At 36.8% G+C, this 21750-nt stretch overlaps 2 protein-coding genes across 3 annotated transcripts; one reads left to right on the top strand and one right to left on the bottom strand.

The window, feature by feature from the left end:
• The first annotated feature begins 2911 nt into the window (after positions 1–2911).
• LOC147870305 (CBS domain-containing protein CBSX5-like) lies at positions 2912–5158 on the top strand. Its single transcript, XM_087338755.1, has 2 exons — positions 2912–3417; positions 4108–5158. Exons 1-2 carry the CDS (start codon positions 2972–2974, stop codon positions 5090–5092), a joined length of 1431 nt encoding a protein of 476 aa, XP_087194881.1. The 5' UTR covers positions 2912–2971; the 3' UTR covers positions 5093–5158.
• A 3075-nt stretch (positions 5159–8233) lies between these two features.
• On the bottom strand, positions 8234–19174 carry LOC147870304 (golgi-to-ER traffic-like protein). 2 transcript variants are annotated; one of them, XR_015532203.1, is made up of 12 exons: positions 18976–19174; positions 17317–17396; positions 17057–17135; positions 15283–15364; positions 12657–12792; positions 12315–12405; positions 10849–10929; positions 9630–9676; positions 9374–9493; positions 9199–9276; positions 8838–8918; positions 8234–8559 (listed from the first exon to the last, which is right to left on the bottom strand). XR_015532203.1 is itself a non-coding variant. In XM_087338744.1 (12 exons), exons 1-12 carry the CDS (start codon positions 19009–19011, stop codon positions 8533–8535), a joined length of 945 nt encoding a protein of 314 aa, XP_087194870.1. In that variant the 5' UTR covers positions 19012–19170; the 3' UTR covers positions 8234–8532. The 2 variants fall into 2 exon arrangements, 1 of the variants encoding a protein (XP_087194870.1); XM_087338744.1 differs by having other exon boundaries at positions 9199–9283; positions 18976–19170.
• Between the last annotated feature and the right edge of the window lie 2576 nt (positions 19175–21750).

Genomic DNA, 21750 nt, shown 5'->3' with positions numbered 1-21750 from the left:
TCCTCCATCCGAATGTGTGTGGAGCATGTGGCTTTCCGAGGCATTGCTCTTAGTTCGAACGTTCGAACATGATTTTCTTTAACCAATAGCATTGATTGAAGATCGAAGAAAGAGGGAGGATTCTCAACGATGGTTGTCATTGCGCAGAATCGTCATGCTAGGCCGCGAGGCATATTTGCACCATCTCATCTTCATCCACATTGATGCTTATTGAACCAAGTGAATCAGAAAGCTCCTTGATCTTCAAGGTGTAGCTTGTAATGGACATATCCATTTGTTGGATATTATTCAACTCTTGGCAGAGTTGAAGCTTTCTTGTGGTTGTGTTGGCCATGAAAATTTTCCTAAGATTCTCCCATGCTTCCTTCGGTGTCTCGACTTCTCGAATGTAGCAGAGCATGTGGTCATGAACACATGTCGCCAACAAATACATTACTCAACTCGTCGTTTGGTCCCACGTTGAGTAGTCGGCGTCCTTTGGGTCGGGTTGATTTTCTTATGCTCCTTTGATGCAACTCCAATAACCTTGACTGACAAGGTATTGGTGCATCTTGTACTCCCAAGATGCAAAGTTGTTTCGGTCCAACTTCTCGCTAAGGAGAGCACTCCCATTTGAGTATTCATGACATGGTGTTCGATGTAGATTTCTTCCTTCTTCTCTCTTGAATACAAGCTATGTAGCGGCACTACGATAGTGATGAGCCAGATTTCTTTGAATCATCAGCGTAGACACAACACACGAGGATGGGCTAGATCGAGCTACCAAATCTCTCTAATACCATGTAAAGAATCTGATAATATGATTCTGTGGAACAGAAGAGATGTGTGTGTGTGTGAAGAAGAGAGGGGAGGGGAGAAAACACAAGATAGACAAGAGAAAATGAGGTACTAAAGAAGAAGTATACTAAAATGAGGTACTAAATGGGGTACTAAATGGGTATATGGTCGTCGTCCCCTCGTCGAACTAGAATGGGACCCAGGGGATTTCAGGTGGAAGCATGATGGCAGATTTCGCCATTTCTTCGAGTACAACACTAAATTGGGCCTGACTTTTCAACTGCAGTTAGATGGCCCCTTACGTAATGTCTGGCATACATTGGGCATCCCTGATGAGGTGCTCATTACCTTTTGGAAGGGTCTCTAGCGTCTCCACATGCCGAAAAAGATAAAGTTTTTTTGGTGGCAAATCGGTCATAATGTGGTTCCTGTTGGCGAATGGCTAGGTAAACGTGGCGGCCCGTTAGGCTGCCCACTTTGCCATTCACCTATTGAGACTCTAAGGCATTGTCTATGGGATTGCCTTCAAGCTCAAAAGGTATGGGATAGAGTGACTCGCCAACCTTGCGACATGTGAAGTGGAAGGAACAACATTGTCTATGGGATTGCCTTCAAGCTCAAAAGGTATGGGATAGAGTGACTCGCCTCCTTGCGGCATGTGAAGTGGAAGGAACAACATCGTGGAGTGTTGTGGAATGGCTTGATCACTCCGTTGATAGGTGGACGGACGCCCTCAATGCGGATAGTTGGTGTTATGTATGCATGAGAGGCAAAATCGCCAAGATTCAATTTGAGAGAGGCTTGCAGTCCGCATCCCCTAGCGTCTGAGACATTTGGATGCTGATCGCAGGCTTCACCCTATGGTATGTATGGAAAGCACGTTGCCTAAAGGTCTTTCAGGATCTAGTGCGGCCCCCAGAGGAAGTGATCATGGACATATGGTTTGCACTTATCAGCTGCCTACGAGGGCAATTGGACGAGGTTTGCAGCCATTCCAATGACGTGGTTACTGCCCCCGTTTGCACTTTTGGTAAAAATGGTGGAACACGCCTATGGTGACACAAGGAGGAAGTGGCCCGAGGTGGAACTACCAGCCCCCACGCTGGTTGTTTCCGACTCACTTACCACCCTCCCTTCGTTGTTGACCCCAGGAGTTGTCTCGTACTAGCCATCACTACAGGGGTCCGTTTTTAGCTATAGGTACTTACATTAAGTAGTTAGTCTGAAAGGTGATGTAACTAGTCTCATTTTCTTGAACTTGATCGGAGGGAGATTCCCCGATCTATGTATAAGCCTCCTTGTACAGTCTCTTTGTAATAATCCTTCCTAACTAATAGGAAAGTAACTTCATTTTGGAAAAGAAGAAGAAGAAGAAGTATATTACAAAGGAGACGAACCGACACATTACAAAGTAGGAGGATGGTGCTTTATATAGTCATCCTCTGTCTTCATTAACTACTGAACCTCATGGGTCATGGGGATTGTGGAAACTCATTAGTTATGTGTCATAGAATATATGATTCTATGACACATAATTAATGTGTAGAGAGTAGTGGTGACTTTTGACCTTTGAGTACTAATAGATTCTCAACATATATCCTTTGAAATTAATGTATGAGATTGTGCAATGTAAGTGTAATCTAGGGGTTGAACCCATGACCACCCCACCTGGTAGTGGTTGTTGAACCCACGAACAAGAGTTACAGTCTCGATTTCAACTATGCTTTCCACACATATTCGACGAAGCCCAATCCTTGGCACGAAATTCTCTCAGAACCACAACGTGCACTCTCAATTGCAACACTCATCGGTAAAGTTCTCGAACATCGAGAGTCGCTACTCACTTTAAGAAGTATCACGTGAAATGTAAATTTTTTAGGTCTTATAGCCTGCGAAGACAATAATATAATGTATCTATCTCTCTCGTCCTTACTCTTCCGTATGTCTATCTATCCTTAAAAAAATAAAACAAAATTAATTCACAAAATAAAGTAAGCGCACTCTTTCTTCTTCTTCTCTCTCTCTCTCTCTCTCTGTGCTTGTATCCTGTTCCAGTTCCTGTGTCTGCAGAGTACTTACTCCGTACTGAAGCTCTTCCTCCCTCTGCCGCCATAGCTGGATCATCATCGTCGTCGTCGTCATCACCATCGTCGTCTGCTCCGTTCTTCCCTTTTCCTCCTCCTCCCTCCTTTGTATGGCCATTGCCCTGCTCTCTCATGAGGTTTGCGACCTCACACTGGGAAAGCCACCTCTCTTCTGGCTTCCTTCTTCTGCTTCTGTTCGCGACGCCCTCGTCTCACTGAAGCTCCGGCCACAACTCTCAGAGATTAGTATTTGGAGCTGCCCTAAGCCCAATCTCAGCTCAACCTCCGCCACCATCTCCAAGATCTCTGACAGTAGTATTCATAATAATAGCCTTGCTTCCTCGGCCTCGATCCACTTCCCTCTCCATTCTAGCCTCCATTACGGACCACAGACGTGTCGCTGCATTGGGAAGATATGTATGCTTCGTCTCGTATGCTACCTGGCTTCCGAGAAGAGTTTGCGAAATCTTGCTGTAGCTCTTGAAGCTCCCATTACCGTTTTGCTCGAAGAAGAACGCCCATCTCGTGTTGTTCAGCATTTGGATCCTACGGCGAGGTACACAACTTTCTGTTTCCAAGCCTTAATTACTGATCTGAAACCCTACCCTAGAATATTCTCATCAAATGCTTCACGATGAGTAATAAATTCTATTTCAGAGTGATTTCCCCTTCGATTATTTTCTGGAAATGCACTTTTCTAAAACCCAGAGGACTCTCGATAAACTGATAGACAGTTCCCAGTTAGCATCCCTTGCATGTAATGTTCCTGGCGAAACAATCAAACCGAAATCTTCTCCATTTCCATTTCCATTTCCTTGTTGTGATGTCTCGCTGTCTCTTCTAAACGTTTCGCTTTTATCTTTCGCCTGTTTCTCTGTCCCTCCATCCATCCATTCATCCATCCTTCCTTCCTTTGTTTCATCGTCCTGTCTTGCGCTAAGAGAAACATCTCTACATACTAAAGAAAACAGTACAGTTTCTCTAGCGCCTTGATCTACGTTCTCTCGTTCCTCATCTTTCTCGTGTGTTGTGTGTGTAGAAAACCCTCGTAGGTCTCCCGTGAACATTTGCCTAATGAAAGAACTATTTTCTTCTCCATCCCTGGTACTACCACCCTAAGTCTATTGTTAAAACCCTATGCTTTCGAAACATTCAAAGCCATCTTTATATCTTGTTTGCTTTCAAATAGAGTGATCCGGTGAAACAGCAATAAAGGTTTGCGTTTCGTCTTGCTTTTTTCTTTCAGTTTGCTAGAAGCATTAGACGCCATTGCTGATGGTGCACAGAACCTGGTTGTGCCGATCAGTGCCACATTAAAGGATAATGTCATCCATAGCTCTGACAAGCAGCATTCTATGACGCAGACGCAGACGCATATGGCTATTGCAGGGAAACCCCTGACGTCCAAAAGCCATCAGGGGATTGACCACTGCTGGCTAACTCACGAGGATGTTATGCGATTCTTGCTCGGGTACATAGGAACCTTCTCACCCTTGCTGATCATGACTATCCGGGATCTAGGACTCATAACAACCGATATTTTGATGGTGAATGTGGATGAAGAAGCTTCTAAGGCCCTTGGGATCATCAAGGAAGCTTGTCATAGATTCACTGCAGTTGCAGTTGTTAACTTTTTGAATAAAGATGGCGCCAAGTTGATTGGAGAGATCTCATCCTCAACATTGCATATGTGCGATGAAACTGCGGCTCTTGCTCTTGCCACTCTACCTGTGGGAGAATTTGTTTCTTATACACAAGACTTTCGGAATCAATCCATGGATTTCATCGAATCCATGTGCATCAGGCTCTGCAAGAAGCTTGAGCTAACCGCAGGGAGGTCGGAACATTACTGCCAGAATTTGCAAGAGCCTCTATTGAAGGTCAGAGGTGCGAGTCAGATACTTCATGATCTGGATATGTGGGAAGATTCCTCATTTTCTAGCGATAACGACTGCGATGATGAGCCAGAGAGCCCCACAGCACCACACGAGCTTTCAAGTAAGTGCCATTTGTCTCACAGTAGTAATCTGAGGATGAACTATTCACCTAAATGCCGCAGTGGTCCTATATGTTGTCGCCCTAGAAGCTCTCTGATCGCTGTCATAATGCAAGCTCTTGCCCATCGAGAGAACTATGTATGGGTTACAAATGAAGATGATGTGCTTGTTGGGATTGTAACCTTTGCAGATATTATTGGTGTTTTATTGAATCACATCAACGAGTCATATTAAGCAAAGTATTCTGTTTTTGTTAGCCTTCGTTGAGGGTTTATATTTCTTCTTCTACTACTACTACAACTTAATGTGCATTGCTGGGAACTATGGGAGGATACGTTGTTACAACTTACGAGTCTGTTCTTGGGTTCTTCTGAAGATCAGATCTGATGTTCATACACTTCGAAGTTTGTAATCTATTGTTTTCTAGTTTTTGAGTTTCCCCTTGAATAAATAATTTTGCTTCCTTTCTGGCAAAATCTACCTTACGGATTTGAAGCTCAGATAGATGGAGTATGTGAGAATATGTTTGGTTTTAAGTTAGATGTATATATTCTATTGTTGCCAGTCATCTAAACGAGCCCCCTTTTGTGCTGAGTTATTTATAATAGCTCCCCATTAACCTCATATTCTTCAATCTCATAATCAACTGGTTCTTGTTGATTAAGCTGTGTTTTACTTAATTGCAGAAGCAGAGAGCGACGATGTTATCATCAACCACATGTATGATCAATTTAAAGAAAGACTGAGTGGGTAATATTGTCAACACCTTGGATTGTATTACATACGTATGGCAAATTGCAATCTGCAAAATGGCTAAAACATTCTAAAAAGATGTACATACGTGGCAAATTGCAATCTGCAAAATGGCTAAAACATTCTAAAAAGATGTACATGCGTATATTTATGCATGTTATGTATGTATGGCATTATGCAACACGAGTAATAACTTAGATTCATATGTGCACATCCACGTGTTTGCACATTAATATCACAAGCCAAAAAGCTTTTGCTCTTTTTACTTTACTAGAGCAAATGAGCATTGAGGAGTCTCTTTTTTCTCAACTGGTATTTGTCTACATTTACATATGTCCACATACGAAAGAAATCGTGGGAGTTAAATAATGATTCACGCAAAGTATTTCGATTTCTCAAAACAGGTGCATAAATATAAAGCATAGGTATGGTTATGTTAGAAATTGGTATATCTAGAACTCTCCATGTTCTGCAGTTAGTTGCAAGCTAATACCTTTTTTTGCAAGTAGTCTTGCTTGTATCATCGTCACATGGAACAGTGCTGACTTCTTAGCAGTACTGTAGAACAAGGAGAGATGAGTGAGGTATTGAAATGGAACATTCAAAATGTTTAGCAATTATCACTAAAGCTCAGCCTAAACCAGAATTGCTTGTCCTCCAAGGTTATACTTTAAAGGCAAGCTGTGTGTAAATCTGCCTGCCTTGTAGAATGTAGATATATGATGGGTGAGCCATGCACAATTGCCCGAAATATTGTACCTCAATTGACAAGCTTGTCTAGTGGAGACTAGGAAGACTTGTGATTTCAACTCACCATGTTATGGTCTAATAAAGATGTGCGATAGATGGGCTTTAGGTTGAAGAAAACCACATCCTTTTGTTTTATAAATGACTATAAATTTTAGATGAATGCTTCTTACTTTGATGAAAACATGAAATTCTAAAGCATTTTCTGGTTGGAAGAAAACCACTTTCGTGGCCAATGTCGTACCCTTGAATCTACCATTATTTATCCCTGTCTACTCCATGCAAAGAAAAGAGGCTCTCCCATCATCTTTCAATATTTTGATAACAAAAAAGGCTTTGACAATTCAATAGTGTACAATAAAGTTACTGTTTGAGCAGTCATAAATGCCATCTTATGGTACTCTGCATATATACGGCGTTTTGTTTTTGTACAACATATACGGCAATAGGTAATGGATTTTAGGACTGTTGCTAGTTGGCAGTGGCCCACTAAGACTTGTACATGTATAAAGGTTTTGTTTACTTACATCACTTTCTATTAAAGTTATTGCCTTATCCTCATTAATTGAAAAAGTATTTCCACAAATTATGCTTATATTTTTGTAACTTGGAGTAATAACATCTTGCCCATCAAGCGTCCTTTAATTACGTAGATCTAACTATAAAGTTAAGGTTAGCAACTTAGCTCTAGTAAATCAATGACATCCATGATCCTTACCGTACATTTCAATTACATGATTACATAATAGCCTGACATTGAACTCTTGTTCTATAATATGATACCCTTGGCCTACTTGACATGCACTTAGGAAATTTATTTTCCCTATTTGGTGCATTCCACATGAACCAATTTAAGAACGCCTTACTTGGCTTGGGTACACACATTTTGACCTAGTTAGTATTTTGTTAAGCTAAAAGATATCACGTTAATAACAATTATCAAGAAGAGGCTGATAATAAAGATTAAAGTTGTAATGCTATAAATTTGAAAAGAATGAGAAGTAGAATATTTAGTCCATGGAAAGGAACATCTAATACGTGAATGGTGTGGTGTTGGGAATTGGTGAATAACTCCTTATCTCATATGTATTTAAATGGCATGATCTACAAATGACTATACAATGTGTCTTATATATAAATCGTTGAATCACCCCCCAACTGAATTCAAAAATATGAGACTACGTACGTATCCTCTCCCACTTCCTACTTAATGTATGTCGGTACCTAGAGGCTAGAGCTATAAACTAGTGGCAATCATCACCAACCAGCATGTGCCCGATCCTCTGGCCTTCAACAGAGGGAGGGTGGGAGGTGCGTTGGAAACAGCCAATGTGGGGGCTGGTAGTTCCACCTCAGGTTTGTATGTATTTGTAGTTTGAATTGCACTAAATGTTAGTTAAATCCAATTCTTTTAAGCTACAAATATGTATTTGTAGGTTGAATTACATTATATGTTAGTCAAATCCAGGACTCGCTGTTACAATTTGCTTATATCTCCTTTTATTGCTGGGAATTTCTTTATCAATTATAATAGACACTTATAGACAAGAATTTGTACCTGCATCCCATATAAGCAAAAGGCAAAAACAGGGTCAACAGATTTCTGGGAACATTGGTCATGTCCTATATTAATTAGAGTTTTATTCAATAAAGAATGTTTGGTGAGAAACAATTTGTTTTGCGCTACACTGAAGATGTAAGTCACTATATATCAGAACACTTAACTAGACAATCAATCCCATTTAACAATAATCTAATAGAGCAAATCCAATAATACTAATTGCTTGATAATACTATTTGTGAAAATTCACATTGGAAACAAAAGACATCAGATTACCTTTTGTAAAAACCCTAAACAAATTTCATGAAAAGAAAGCACGGAAAGCTTCTGACAGCAATGCCATTGCATAGAATGCTTCCGAAGAATGCAATATTACCTCATAAACAAGGTATACAAGAAATGAAAAATACTAATGCAGCAATTTAACAATAAAGCAACATCTTCAGCCCATGAGTCTACAATCTATTCCACAAGACTTTTACACTGATCATAAAGAAAACAGGGATAATGTTATGGAAAGGATGACATTGTAAAACAGTGTACTTCGATCCCTGTTACCATGTGAATAAGTTGAACTTCGTGGGATACTGGATTTTCTCTTAGAGTTTCCCTACTAGTTTGGACCAGCAACAAACATTTGCTGTTGTACACAACAAAAAGCACAAAGTAAGACAGGATCAAAGTACTCCAAATAAAATCATCTTAAAGAAAATATGAGGATAACCAACACAAACGGTTTTAAAAATGCAAAACCATTACAAGGATATCCAAATGTGAAACGTAGGAAGATAGTTGAATTTAGTATCTACATGATGGAAGCCATATATTTATGTGAACACTTCAGACACGTACACAAATTTCAGCTTGTGAGTAACTGTTGGGATGTGCAGCTTCAGGGCAAAGAAACTGAGACCATACCTTCATGAAATCCCCAAGCATTCGTTGTAGCCCATTTTTATGTTGGACGCCATAAAATCTCTCAGCAATAGCATCTAGGTACTGCCAATTTTCAGAAAGGAATTTTCAAAATCATGTAGTAAATATACATGTTTTTAACAAAACGTTGCTACTTGTATGTATAGGCACATGTATGTATATAGATGTGTATATGCATATATATACTATGGATGCAGGGTATTATGAATAAAAGTGCACTGAGATGCCAATCTATCTATATTATATATATTTATATGTAGAACAAATTTCATATATGCATATATTCCCACATATTAAGATGTACATATGGATGTTTCTTCCACCCAAAATGTTAAGAAAATACCTCACTCAATGACTCATCTCTTGCGATGTAGCTTTTGTATTTCTCTCGAAGCATGCGGAACAGAGGCAATGCATCTCTCTGGAGTCTACACCACAGTTTCACATTCAGAATGGACTCTGGGGAATGTATGCATATGCATATATATTTGACCATCTACAACCATGAACCTACTTACGTGAGCAGAAGATACTTTACAAACTGCATGAGAGGCGTAGCAAGGTGGTGTTTATCGAGCCCTTTTTCCACTTCATTCACCAAGCGATTAGCATCTCGTAGATTCCCCAAAGATAAATACCTAATTTGTCAATTCAGTTTAGACAGACAGATTCTTAGCAGTATTGACAAATCTTCGCATTTGACAACATTTTGCATGATGTGATAAATACATATCATAATTGAATAATAAAAACGTCATAAGCCTGATTTCTTACAGGAGTACACCTTGTGCTACAGCCAAATCGGCTGCATCTGGCTCAGACTACAAAGGACATTTAACAAAATATAAGAATAAAACGAGAGAGAACAAAATATTATTGTTAATCCCATTAAACAAAATCTTACAAAATAACTGAAAATCAATCTATTGTAGTTGACTTGGTAAGTATTCACATTGAAAGGAATATTTTTTATTCACTTGGGGTCAAAATTTTGACAATTGATTTTACAGGATGCATATCTATTAAACCTCATTATTTGTGGGGATTTTGCCAGGCATTTTTCATCATGGTAATCCATGAGCTAGGACAGGAGCCTGAACTATTTCTGAACAAATGGTTAAAGCACCCATGGATCTTATTATTTGAAATATGTTGTATATTAAATGAAGTGCAGTAATCTTCTGTCTCAGCTTCCCTTTGGCAGAGATTGCATATCCTCCTAGCTCGTGCTCTTCATGAGGAACACCTCCTAGATAGTGGTCTATTAGGCAGTATTCCGCACTTATCATAGCTTGCATTTAATAATCTTAGATTATGGATTACAGATTACAGATTACAGATTACAGACTACAGACTACAGACTACAGACTATAGACTACAGCTCATCTTCTAAAAGCCTGGCCTTCAAAAAACTCAGGGTGAAGGCTTTTACTATTGCCCGAGTTTTCTCTTTATCTTTTGAACAACAACGCTGTGCAAATTGTTTATGTTTGGGAAGGGATAGAAAACCATCTCTATCTAGAGAGATGCCATCTCCTTTTCAGACAGAAAACCCTTGTTTGTTTCAGACTTAACTGTGTAAGTAATCCAAGCATAGACTCCTAATCACGTGAAAATAATATTAGCTACAGAATTAAACCATATATTTGTGAGGTACAAAAATTAGTTGGCAGTAACTAAGAAATGAATTTTGCTGATTATAATATTTCATTATTAGCAAACATGTCCTCATTAAGATAATTGGAACCTTAGTTTGCTAAATTTGCTTCATAATTTCCTGTTTAATTGGAAGCGTAATTTGTAACCATGCATCCTATGCTGCTGATGAGTTTACATAATTATGTGCTTACTGTTAATTTTCATGTGATTAGGAACCTTTACATTGACCAAGCATAAAAGGGCAAATGTGGACATGCATTTAGCTTCTTCATATGTGTGCCCTTTTAGTTATCTACCTCCATTCAAAAGTCAGGATATCACGTTTCGGCAATACCTCTGCATATCTGATCAAAGCAGTCGCAAACTTGTCTGGTTTACTGCTTCGAACAAAGTGTAGAGATGCCTTGCCCAATTCCTGCAGCAAAAAAAGTTCATTTTAGCACATATGTTCCATGTGACTAATAAAATAATAATGTAAATAAATTATATATGTAATGACTAAGTGTCAAATCTTATATCATGCATAGTCAGCCAATTTATCACCCATTCTCATCCTCTTGTACCTTATTGTATATACATATATCATGATGGAAAACCTCACAGTTGAAAGCACAGTGATCGTATTAGAGGGGTTTATCTTGAGCTCTATAGGTTCACAACTTCATTGGTATGATCGTGTAGCTGAAACTCTGACACTGGTCTGTATTTTATTGTGCAACGAAGAGATGAGGAATAAATGAAGAGATGAGGAATAAATGAATCTAGCTCATCCTCTTGTACCTTAACCATATATGCATTTCGTGATGGACACTGAAATGTATATATAATTAAGGTACAAGAGAATGAGAGCACATTGATCCTATTAGAGGGGTTTAGCTTGAGCTTTATAGTTTAACAACTTGACTGGTATGGCTGTGTAGCCCAAACTCTGACGCTGGTCTTTATTTTATTGTGCAACGAAGACATGATGAAAAAATGAATCCAAAATAGTTAACATATGCTGGTCCAGGATTACAATCCTTAAACCTACACATTTTGAGCTTCCTAAAATTTTCATACGACTCCGCCCACAAACTCTATATTAGCCAGAGATTACCCTATCACTTTACCAAGACCAAGCTCTTGGATAATGGTTAACGAACTCTCATTCTCAATGTTGTATGTGTTTAAAGTCTGGAGTGTCTGTCTCACTTCTAATTTCTGGTGTTTTAGTTGTATTTGGCATGCTGAAAGAGGATGAATTATGCATTGTTTAATGTATATTCGTGGATTTGTTTTTGTTACTGAATAATCTTCAGATTGGTCCTCAATAAAAAAACTTCATAACTTTCAGGTCAAAAAAAATCCAGAAGCTTTAAATGTAGCCAACTCGAATGGTATAACGAAAGAGTCAGATTTCTATCACTTTTCTAGAGAATTCATAGGCAGCCTTAGTGATGAGTAAGTCTAAATCGTGACAATAAATGAGGGGCATAAGGCTAAAATAACTTTATTTCTACTAAAAGGTGCCAAATAGATATCCCTTCATAAGATCAATCTCAGCATTTGATCGATTATTCCACAATAAGTCCTCAAAGGAAAAAACACGGAAGGAATAGTGTATTCATTACAAAGTAAAATCTAAAATCCCAGAAGAAACAATTCGAGAATGAATAAAAGAACATATTCTCAACATGCAAATAAACAAGTGCCCTCAAAAATAGAAGCGTACAATCACTGATATTAGAAAGAAGATAGTTTTATTGATATTATCAATTTCCAGCATCAGACATTTTTCAAGAAAATAGAGGTTCTCATTACCGGTTCAGGGGCTTGGGACATAATATATTCAGCAATTAGCTCATGAAGTTCTTGTGAACCTCTACTTGGACCACCAGAATCAATGGACCATCTGTAAAGTCAATCAAATGCACGATCAGCATAAGACACAATTATATGACATACCATAAGACTTTGATATCATTTCAATTAATAATATATAAATGTACATTGTATACCAATCAAGCAGTATAGATATTACAATAATTGTATTGAAACAAATCATATCATCTACCATTACAGGATACTGGTAATGGACGCCCAAACCATATTTATCCTTAAAATATCATCACTCCGAATCAAAAAGTGAAAATGAGATATAACTTGATAGCTGCTTTAATAAATGAGCAAAAACCCTCCACTCTAGCTTTTGCAGCAAGACAAGCTTCGGATGACTTTTCCATATTAATCTGGCGTTGACCTTCTCGTGGAAATTTGTTTGCAATCCCTTTTATCCTCTCTAATAGAAAGGATGAAAAACAGCATTGTTCAGCACATGTGCAAGAAGCCAAATATGAACACCAACATAAGACCAATGAAAACTCAAATTGTCACTAGCAAAAAAATCTGAAGGACATTGAAACAAAATCAAAGAGACGCAATTACCAAAATTTTACAGTTTACAAGAATTAAAAATGCCTAACGACTCTCTAGATAATGAAACCACGCGCCAGATCTAGTCACGTAGTCTGAGGATGTGTTCAAGAACATTATACCAGATTAATCTAGACATCTTTGTCCACAAAACACTTGTCATTGTGCCAATGTTATGAGCATATACATACCTGTGCATTTTATATGCAATTAAAAGCTGTAGATAGGCCAATCAACATTCAAAGAGCTTATGACCACCTCAGGCTGAAAAGCTATGTAAGATATCAACCTTACCAATGCATGATTGCTAGGTTCAATCTCATATATAGTTGTAACCATAGATTGACATATTCGCATTCGTCGTGTTTCCCATTCGAATGCAAACGAATACGAATACGAATGGGTGGTCAAGTATTCATTTAACCCAAAAAAAAAAAAAAACTCTTTCTTTTTTAATTTCCTAGGATAAAAAACAGGAACTTGACAATAAATAGGGATAATAAAAGAGGGACTTGGGGACTTGACACTACTATATTTTTATAATAAATGTATAGCTTATATGTTATAAGTATTCGTTTTTTTTTAATAATAAATTAAAGGCTCATTAATTTCTCACTTTTTATTCCCTCAAATTTTATGGATATTTTTATTTTGACATTAAAAATAGTACTTCAAACTAATCATATTTTCAAAGTTCATACTAATCAGATTTGTATAGTAAATATAAAAATATTCGTATTTTAAAAATTAATTAATTGATTGATTAATTAAAATAAGTTTCACAAACTCTCTTGACACTATAATCTATTAATGAATAATTGTTATTTTTTTGGTGAAATAAATTTATTTAAATAAATAAATAAATTTTTTATATTTATTTTGCAAAACGAATGGTTTTTTAATATTCTTGGGGCCATTTCGTATTCTCGAATATTGAGAATATTGCGCATGGAGAATATCACGAATATCGCGCATGTGTCAATCTATGGCTGTAACACTCCATTCCATTCATCATGATTCATGTTGCCTCTTCTGGTGGCATCAGCATGGATATGTGTGTGCACTACTCTTGGAAACTATTTGAGCTGCCCAGCAATAAGACGCATGAGCCACATTTGAATACACCCTGTTTTTGGGTCCCACCGGTCATGTTTCTAGCCTCTTCTTAGGTAGGTCCATGGATCATGCTAGGAACCTCAAGACTCCTAGAACCCGGATTGCTATCATCTCCGCGCTTGGTTGGATAGGATGACTGTATTCTAACCTTAATCTTCCTTAATTAAGTTAAATTTCTGCTTAGTCTCTTTAGCATATTTATTAGATGCATTCGTAATAACCGAGCACGGTGTTTCAGGGTGTTTGATAATCAGTGAGAGTCCATGAGGATCTGCCAAGGTCCCACCTTCCACCTCATAACGGGGATAGTCATACAATGAATAATGTTTGTCTATAAACAGATATTACAACAGTTAACTACACTACAGAATAAGCATGTGATGCACTGAGAGGGATAGTGTGACATGCACTGATTGTTGATAGGGCCCATGAGGCTGGATAGAGTATCATACGCAGACACATCTTCCAGAGGCTACTGCTAAACATATAATGTTTTCCACCATCCTTGTATGAACTTAAAAGAGCTATATACTTATGGTCATTAGGTACACATTGAGATCAGCCACACTGTATGGTATTAACCAGTGAAGTTGGTGGCAATTGTTGGAAGACTGATGGCCTATTGGTCATAGCTAACCATGATTTGTTCATGATAGATTGCAAAAAGTTTGCTAAATTGTTATCATCAGGGGTTAGCATCCCCAAAGGTGGAACTTGTGGAAATTTAGTTTTATATTTTCCAGAGGAGAATATTCTACGATAAGTATAATGCCACATGTTAGTATAAGTATTACTCAGTTAAATAGATATGATATACCGAAATTATATTATATCATATAACACATATAGATAGAGAAAGTTATAAAAACATGCTGTTGATTGACCACTCTCAAAAGTATGTTACATGACTTGTTACAAACCTAATGAAATACCAAGAAAACAAAGTTTTACAAACTCCACAAAAAACGTGATAGAAAAATGAGAAACTCAATGTCATTGATAAGTATAACACAACATGTTAGTATATAATATCATTTAACATATGTATAGGGAAAGTTATAAAAACATGCTTCTGATTTTCAATATTAAAAAACTATGGTTGATCATTCTCAAAAGTATGTAATGATTTATTACAAACCTAATGAAACACCAAGCAAACAAAGTTTTTATAAACTCAACAAAAAACATGATGAATTATGATCTGGAATTATATGAATGTATAAGGACATCTGATGTGTACCTAAACTTGACCCATCATATTTCACACCAGACTTCCTCAAAGTTTCAATAAATAGAAGTCCAAGCTCAACACCACATGTCACCTACAACAAGCAGAACATGAACTCTTAGAAGAGAAGAATATTTCCACATATGGAACTCCATATCTAGTTATGGATGATGAAATTTCTTTAGTTCAATCTTTTGATCTTAAAAAATGTATGCCCGATGAAGCACATGAAACATGTTAGTATAATTAGTTACAATAACTAGAAATCCAAACTCAACGCCAATGTCACCTACAAGTGAAATGTGAAGTCTTAGGAGAAGAATATTTTCACATGAAATTCCATATCAAGTTATGGATGAAATATAGTGTGTGCATAATTTAGAGAAATGCATGAATGCCCATTGAAGAGCATGAAATATAGTGCGTGCATAATTAGTTTATATTATGATCATGGCATGTTTTGAAGGACTTTTCAAACAGAGGTTAGCGTTCCTCACTTGCAATGTTTTCAGTTTTGTTCTTTACGTGAATCAATCTTGTGCCCATATAGCTAGAAACCACAACTCAAAATGTGGACATGTTTGTCACTAAATCATGATTAACTGCTTTCCATAAAATGCTCCAAAGATCCTGCATTCTACCAACAATGTGAGTTGTTATAGCAACTAAGGTCTACACGGATCCAAGTAATGTGGGCCTTTGATGGTATCTTATGGTCAAGACGTAGCTTCCCATTGACCCACTAAAATGTCAGTTCTCAGGTGTCTTCCCTGACATGGCTAACAAAATAAGAGCACTTAAAATACCTTCAATCGAATCTTTCTAGATTTGAGCACTTCAATGTTTCGTATGGCATCAACATGGAACAGGATAATAAACATGCCGTGCCACGTGGACGGTGAATGCACTTTGGATAATCGCTCATTGGGTTATAAATCACTCATCAAGGTCTTCACCATATAGTAAATGCATCATGTCACTGCCAGTGCTCATCAACTGAAGAAAATCCCTCCATGATAATATGAGACCAACAAAAGAAGGCAAGTTTCCCAAGAGGCAGATCAGACACCTTTGGGCTCTATTGTATGGAAACCCATTAGTCTGCATTATGTTAACATGCAATATGGTTCACAAAGTCAAGGGTTGTAATTTCTACTTTTTGAACCTTATTTTTCCCTCTTATTCCTATGTGGGAAATAAGATGAAATAAGTTCAGAAAAAGAGGAAGAGTTCCAAAAATGAAAATGGGAAATTTTTAGAGCCCAAATGTATGGAAATACAGTAGTCTCCCTTGATTTAACGTGCAATATGGTCCATATATGTCTCAAAATTGCCTTCAACAGTTCCTCTTTTTGAGGAATTCTTGAAGCCTTATCTCTCATCTCCTTCAACACAAAGGTTTGCTGCACTCACTTTACAAAACACCAATTGGCTTAAATTAAGTTCATGCAGCATGGCTCATAGCCTCTACCAATATGGCTCATTAAATCAGGGAAGTGAGATTCCAAATAACATTCCCCAGATATCTAAAGTTAACTGGGGCTTTTCCAGCTACATCAAGGAAGGGCTGTCAAATTATGGTTTTCTATTTCATAAAAAAAAGGTCAGATCAATATTGATTATCGAGAAGGATGATCCAGCCATGTCATGTACATCGTAAACTGATCAAATGCCACATTTCTTAAACACGCGAGTTGTACAAGGGTTAAAAAATACACAAAATTAGAAAGTCCACCTCAAGAACCATATTTTTTATGCATGTTTAATTTCTTTAAGCTGAAAAAACCTGTCCATGATTGAGCTGAATTGAAGCACCAGATTCGAGAATATCCAAGGTCTCTACATACTTTTTTGCAGCTACATACCTGTAAGTTATATATAGAGTAAATACAGGCAATGACCTGAGTATAACTTTTGATTGCCGAGATTAGTATGTGTCTATTTTTCGTTTCATATTGGGAGCATGTTCCAATAAGATTTATGCACGAAAATCAATTCCAATTGGCCAATGCTACAAATGAAAAATCTACAGGGTATATTAATTGCCTTGCATATATAGTCTTGTACATTTGTTGTGCCTCATAGTAATTTCCTGCTTGAACACTTTTCTCTAATTTCCCAAGTGTCTGCATAAACATAAAAGAAACATGTTGTGAAATTATGTCAGAACAATTCTAACAAAAACGAATATCCCAAAAAATACAAGATGAAATAAGCATAGGAATTCTATGCTCAACTTAAAGGTGAAGATACAACAACTTTCAAAGGGAATTACATACAAACATATTTTTATCATGATTTACTTACTTAATTCATGGTGAATTGGAAACGTCTGATAGGAGATCAGAATATGTTTCGACGGAATAACATATAGCTTTTCTTTCCTTACAAGGACCATTGTAAAGCATGTGAGAATTATATTGCAACACAACAGGACCTGGCTATATAACAGAACTCATCCTTATAAAGTGAATCAAAAGTATATCCTAATGCCTCAATTATTCTGTTTTCCAAATTAGTTTAAGTGATTGTAACCATTCTGGGATTCATAGGCCACTTTGGTTTCTTTAGAGAGGTTAGGATCATATTTCATTCTCTTTCTCCCATAAAGTCTATTGCTCCACCAAATTCTGGCACATTTTATATGTGGGTTTTTGCAGATATTACTCTCTAGTTACTCAAATGCTGCAACAAAATTTTGTGAACTATTCCTTGCTCTAGGTGCCTTATCATTGATACCGAAAACTAGGGCCAACCGTAAATGCATGAAAGACAAACATAAAGCAAATTTAGCCTTTTCCATCTCACTGAACATGCCTTTATCTTATTATAATCATGTTTCTGAAACTTGCACTCAATTTGTAGTTCTCCTTGTGACATGGAAATCTTTATATATAATTGAATATAGGAGACAGCATATCTCTCGTCATTGTCCTTATAAACATAATAGGAAACATTGATTCACTTATCAATGTTCTTATTGAATGTACGTGAGATCCTTTCTCTTATTGATTTCCTGATTGAGTGTAAGGACACTCAATGTCTTAACATGATTCTTTTGAATTTGCCCAAAACCACCTCATAGAAGATCTCACCTTTGGATAAGTTTTAATATTAGCTGGACCAACAAGCCAAAACTTGATCATATGATTTCAAAAGGAGCCACAACCCAGGATTGTGATCAGGAACACCTAGTTCCACATTACCCTTAGAAAGAAAAAAAAATAAGCACAAGACAATCATTCCTCTTGTTCGCCATTTGGTCCCACCTTGTGTTCATTACCCTTTAATATCCGATCAGCTATTGAGATTCTTTTCATGATGCTCTACTTAGTTTGGATTTCTTTTGTTTTCATTTTTTATTTGTCTTCATTTGGAAACCTTACTCATACCAATCTAAATTTCTGTTATACATTGACCTCAGGGCTGCTTGTGACCTTACTTCTGATGTTACAATTGACAATGGCCTATCCAAACCCTTGTCTTTGGACCCTATTTCTAAATACTATTGCTTTGAACACCAAGCCTAAATACTGTTGTTTTGCACAGCACATCTTGAAAATATTTTTTTGAGCATTATTAACTCAGAAATCCTCCCTGATCCATATGTATGTATGTATGTATGTACGTATGTATTCTGGAGATTATATAAAAAAAACATGCATAAATGCGTAAATTCTGAAACATAAGATTAAGGAGCCGTACCTTGGCCGTGCCTGCTCCTGCCCCTTCTCCTTTCATTTTTTTTTTTGTTTACACACAAGTAGACCAGATCCTAGCTTTGGTCGATCTTTCTTTCTTTCTTTCTTTCTTTTTTCCTGCCCAACGTAAAAACCCGAGAGAGGAGAAACCTGTGTTGATTCAGATCATATGTATATTTTTATGCCATGGGAAATTCTACTCCGGTACCCCTTATTATTTTCAAACTCTCGAAGATGATCCTTCTGTTTTTTCCAATATACCCTTATGTTTTTCCAAAATACCCCCTAGAATTAACACTAACTTTTTTGTTTGGCTCCGGGAATCATGAATACGTATTCCTTCTAGGATGGAATTAATAAGGAAGACAAGAGATATATAAATCTTATTATCATACTTAGAGACCAAATATGCGCCATGGAACGGAACCAAAACTGAGACACTTTCAAGCAGTGTGTCAAGAGTTGAGTAGTTACTCTCAATGTCCATGAATTGTATTGATGATTGTTAAGGAAGTGTGTGTGCATACATAAACCTGATTGGTATGTGTGGAAAGCAAGTTTGAATGTGACCAAAGGTGGAACAATAGGGGGAGTATTTTGAGAATTCATGAAAAGTACAAGTATTATGGTTTGTTTCCTTTCTCAGGGGTTTATTATGGATTTATATACTATCTCATGTGATTAAGAAATTGATTGGATTCGCTTCTTTCGAGTGAATGCAATCAATGTGTATCTTACTTCGTTATATATAACTCAATATATGTGAATGAGACTCTTCTTTGAGTATATTCTAGGAAGTTGCTCTACTATAATCCTGACTCTTCCATTATGTGAAATATGAAGGCTTATTATTAAAAGGCCTTGATATTGTACTACTTGGAGCATATTGCTACATTATTATGAACATATTTTTGAATGATGTCGACCCCGTCTAATGCTTTGATCCTTAATATTGATATATTGATTTTGGGCACTTCGTTGTATTAGGTGGTCATTATATCAAGAAGATGAAGAAATCATGTTTTTTTTTTGGTTGAACTGTGAAGGAGACCTTTAATCATGATCCGTGAGATAATCACACTGTTTTGTCAAATAATCAAGAAGAAGAAGAAGTATCGTGACATATTTCGATCATGAAGAAGAAGATCAATTATTTATTTTTGTTATTAATACAAAGAATTTGAAGATTTGGAATCGAGGCACAATGAGCTAGTTTTTATTTTTAGCAAGCTATCATATGTGTTAGCTATGAGCCATCCTCATGAGCTTGCAACAATCGCCCTTAGGTGCTAGGGATGAATGAGATCATTTGATCCTAATAGGAGTCAAACTAATGACCTACATGCTATTACCAAGACATTCAGACAAATTGACACACCATGAAAGGAGATTCACTAATTTGCTTTTCAACACTACCCGATAAAAGTGTATGGTTTCAAGATTATAAACCTTGCTATTTATAACCTAAGGTCATTTATACAAAGAATAAACACACCTCGTTTGCTCAAATTTATTGGGCCGCTGTCTAAGAAATACCTTTGGATGGCTATAGGGATTCCATGTGGACAATTTCCTTTGAGAGACAATATTTTATACCATCTAGAACACCCAAGATTGTAAGGTCTTTGGTCAAAACCAAAAGCAAGAATATAGTTTCTTCAAGCAATTCCTAAAACAATATTTACCTGATTGTCTACAACTCAAGGGCATCCCACTTCAAACTTACTTTGTGAGTTTTAATTTTCTCCTCATATCGAGGCTCTTTATTCTTGCAAATTTAAACTTTTCTCCCCACATCAATACTCTTTTTCTTCATGGCTTCTAATCACTTTTCTCCTACCATGGAGGTGCACCCACATATGTATTATATATTATATACATTTATATAAGTAAGTTTGTGTGTGCGTATTTTGTAGATGAATTCAATTTGTAAATTCTAAAGGGTTGCTTCATTACATCATACATGGCACAACTCATCATATTTGTTTACAAGAATTGTCTCTAAGTATATGGGGTAGATCATTAAAACGTTGCTTATGTAGTAGAGATGACTTAGCCCCCTATTGGTGTCAAAGCATGTGGAGAACGGTGACCATTATCATGATGTTGAATGAGATGTCAATATGTGTCACTCATTCTAATTAGTTGATAAATCGAATATGTCCTAGGTAGTGACATCAAGGCATTTATGCAGGCAACCGAAATCGAAAAAGTTGCAATGCCCGATTTGATTGATGATTAATATTTACACACACGGGGATATGGGGAGGAGGTTTGGGAACGTTTTTAGTTGGAGACCAAATGTAGCGAAGACTCCATATGTTTGTAGATAGATATTCAAACTCCTCCTTATGACTGGCTTTTCCATCTGTTTCTATAATAAGCTCTGTGTGTGTGTGTGTGTGTGTGTGTGTGAGCGCGGTCACATCCTCTAAATCGGTCTCCTCTCTATTCACATCGATAAAGTGGGTTGAAAATTCTGTAGAAATATTTTATATTTGCTTAAAAGGGTGAAGAAAGTTCCTTTTATGTTGTACATTATTGCTACTAAATAATAAAGAATTGATATAACGATGTGTGTGTATATATATATATATATGTGCCATAGTATGTATGTATATATGTATATTAGTTATAATATATTTAGAGAGAGAGAATCATAAGAAAATCTGATTAACAAAAAATAATTATAGTTCTAATAACCTATAAATATCGATTTTATTGCGCGTAAACATATATAGATTTAATCACCCTTAATCTCTCTCTCTCTCTCTCTCTC

Source organism: Azolla caroliniana, unplaced genomic scaffold, assembly GCF_043228905.1.
Source record: "Azolla caroliniana isolate FFs.n. ecotype wild unplaced genomic scaffold, voAzoCaro1.0.p SCAF_1, whole genome shotgun sequence".
Taxonomy (NCBI): domain Eukaryota; kingdom Viridiplantae; phylum Streptophyta; class Polypodiopsida; order Salviniales; family Salviniaceae; genus Azolla; species Azolla caroliniana.
This window is presented reverse-complemented; position numbering and strand designations above follow the sequence as displayed.

What these genes read in the sequence shown, in the direction of transcription:
- LOC147870304 (XM_087338744.1), bottom strand. Translation starts at nt 19,011, where the DNA reads ATGAAAGGAGAAGGGGCAGGAGCAGGCACGGCCAAG. An exon ending in GTAAAGTATCTTCTGCTCAC is followed by an intron (nt 9,284 to 9,373) that starts GTAAGTAGGTTC and finishes ACTGTGGTGTAG; the next exon opens with ACTCCAGAGAGATGCATTGC. An exon ending in GAGATGAGTCATTGAGTGAG is followed by an intron (nt 8,919 to 9,198) that starts GTATTTTCTTAA and finishes GAAAATTGGCAG; the next exon opens with TACCTAGATGCTATTGCTGA.
- LOC147870305 (XM_087338755.1), top strand. Translation starts at nt 2,972, where the DNA reads ATGGCCATTGCCCTGCTCTCTCATGAGGTTTGCGACCTCACACTGGGA. An exon ending in CATTTGGATCCTACGGCGAG is followed by an intron (nt 3,418 to 4,107) that starts GTACACAACTTT and finishes TTTTTCTTTCAG; the next exon opens with TTTGCTAGAAGCATTAGACG.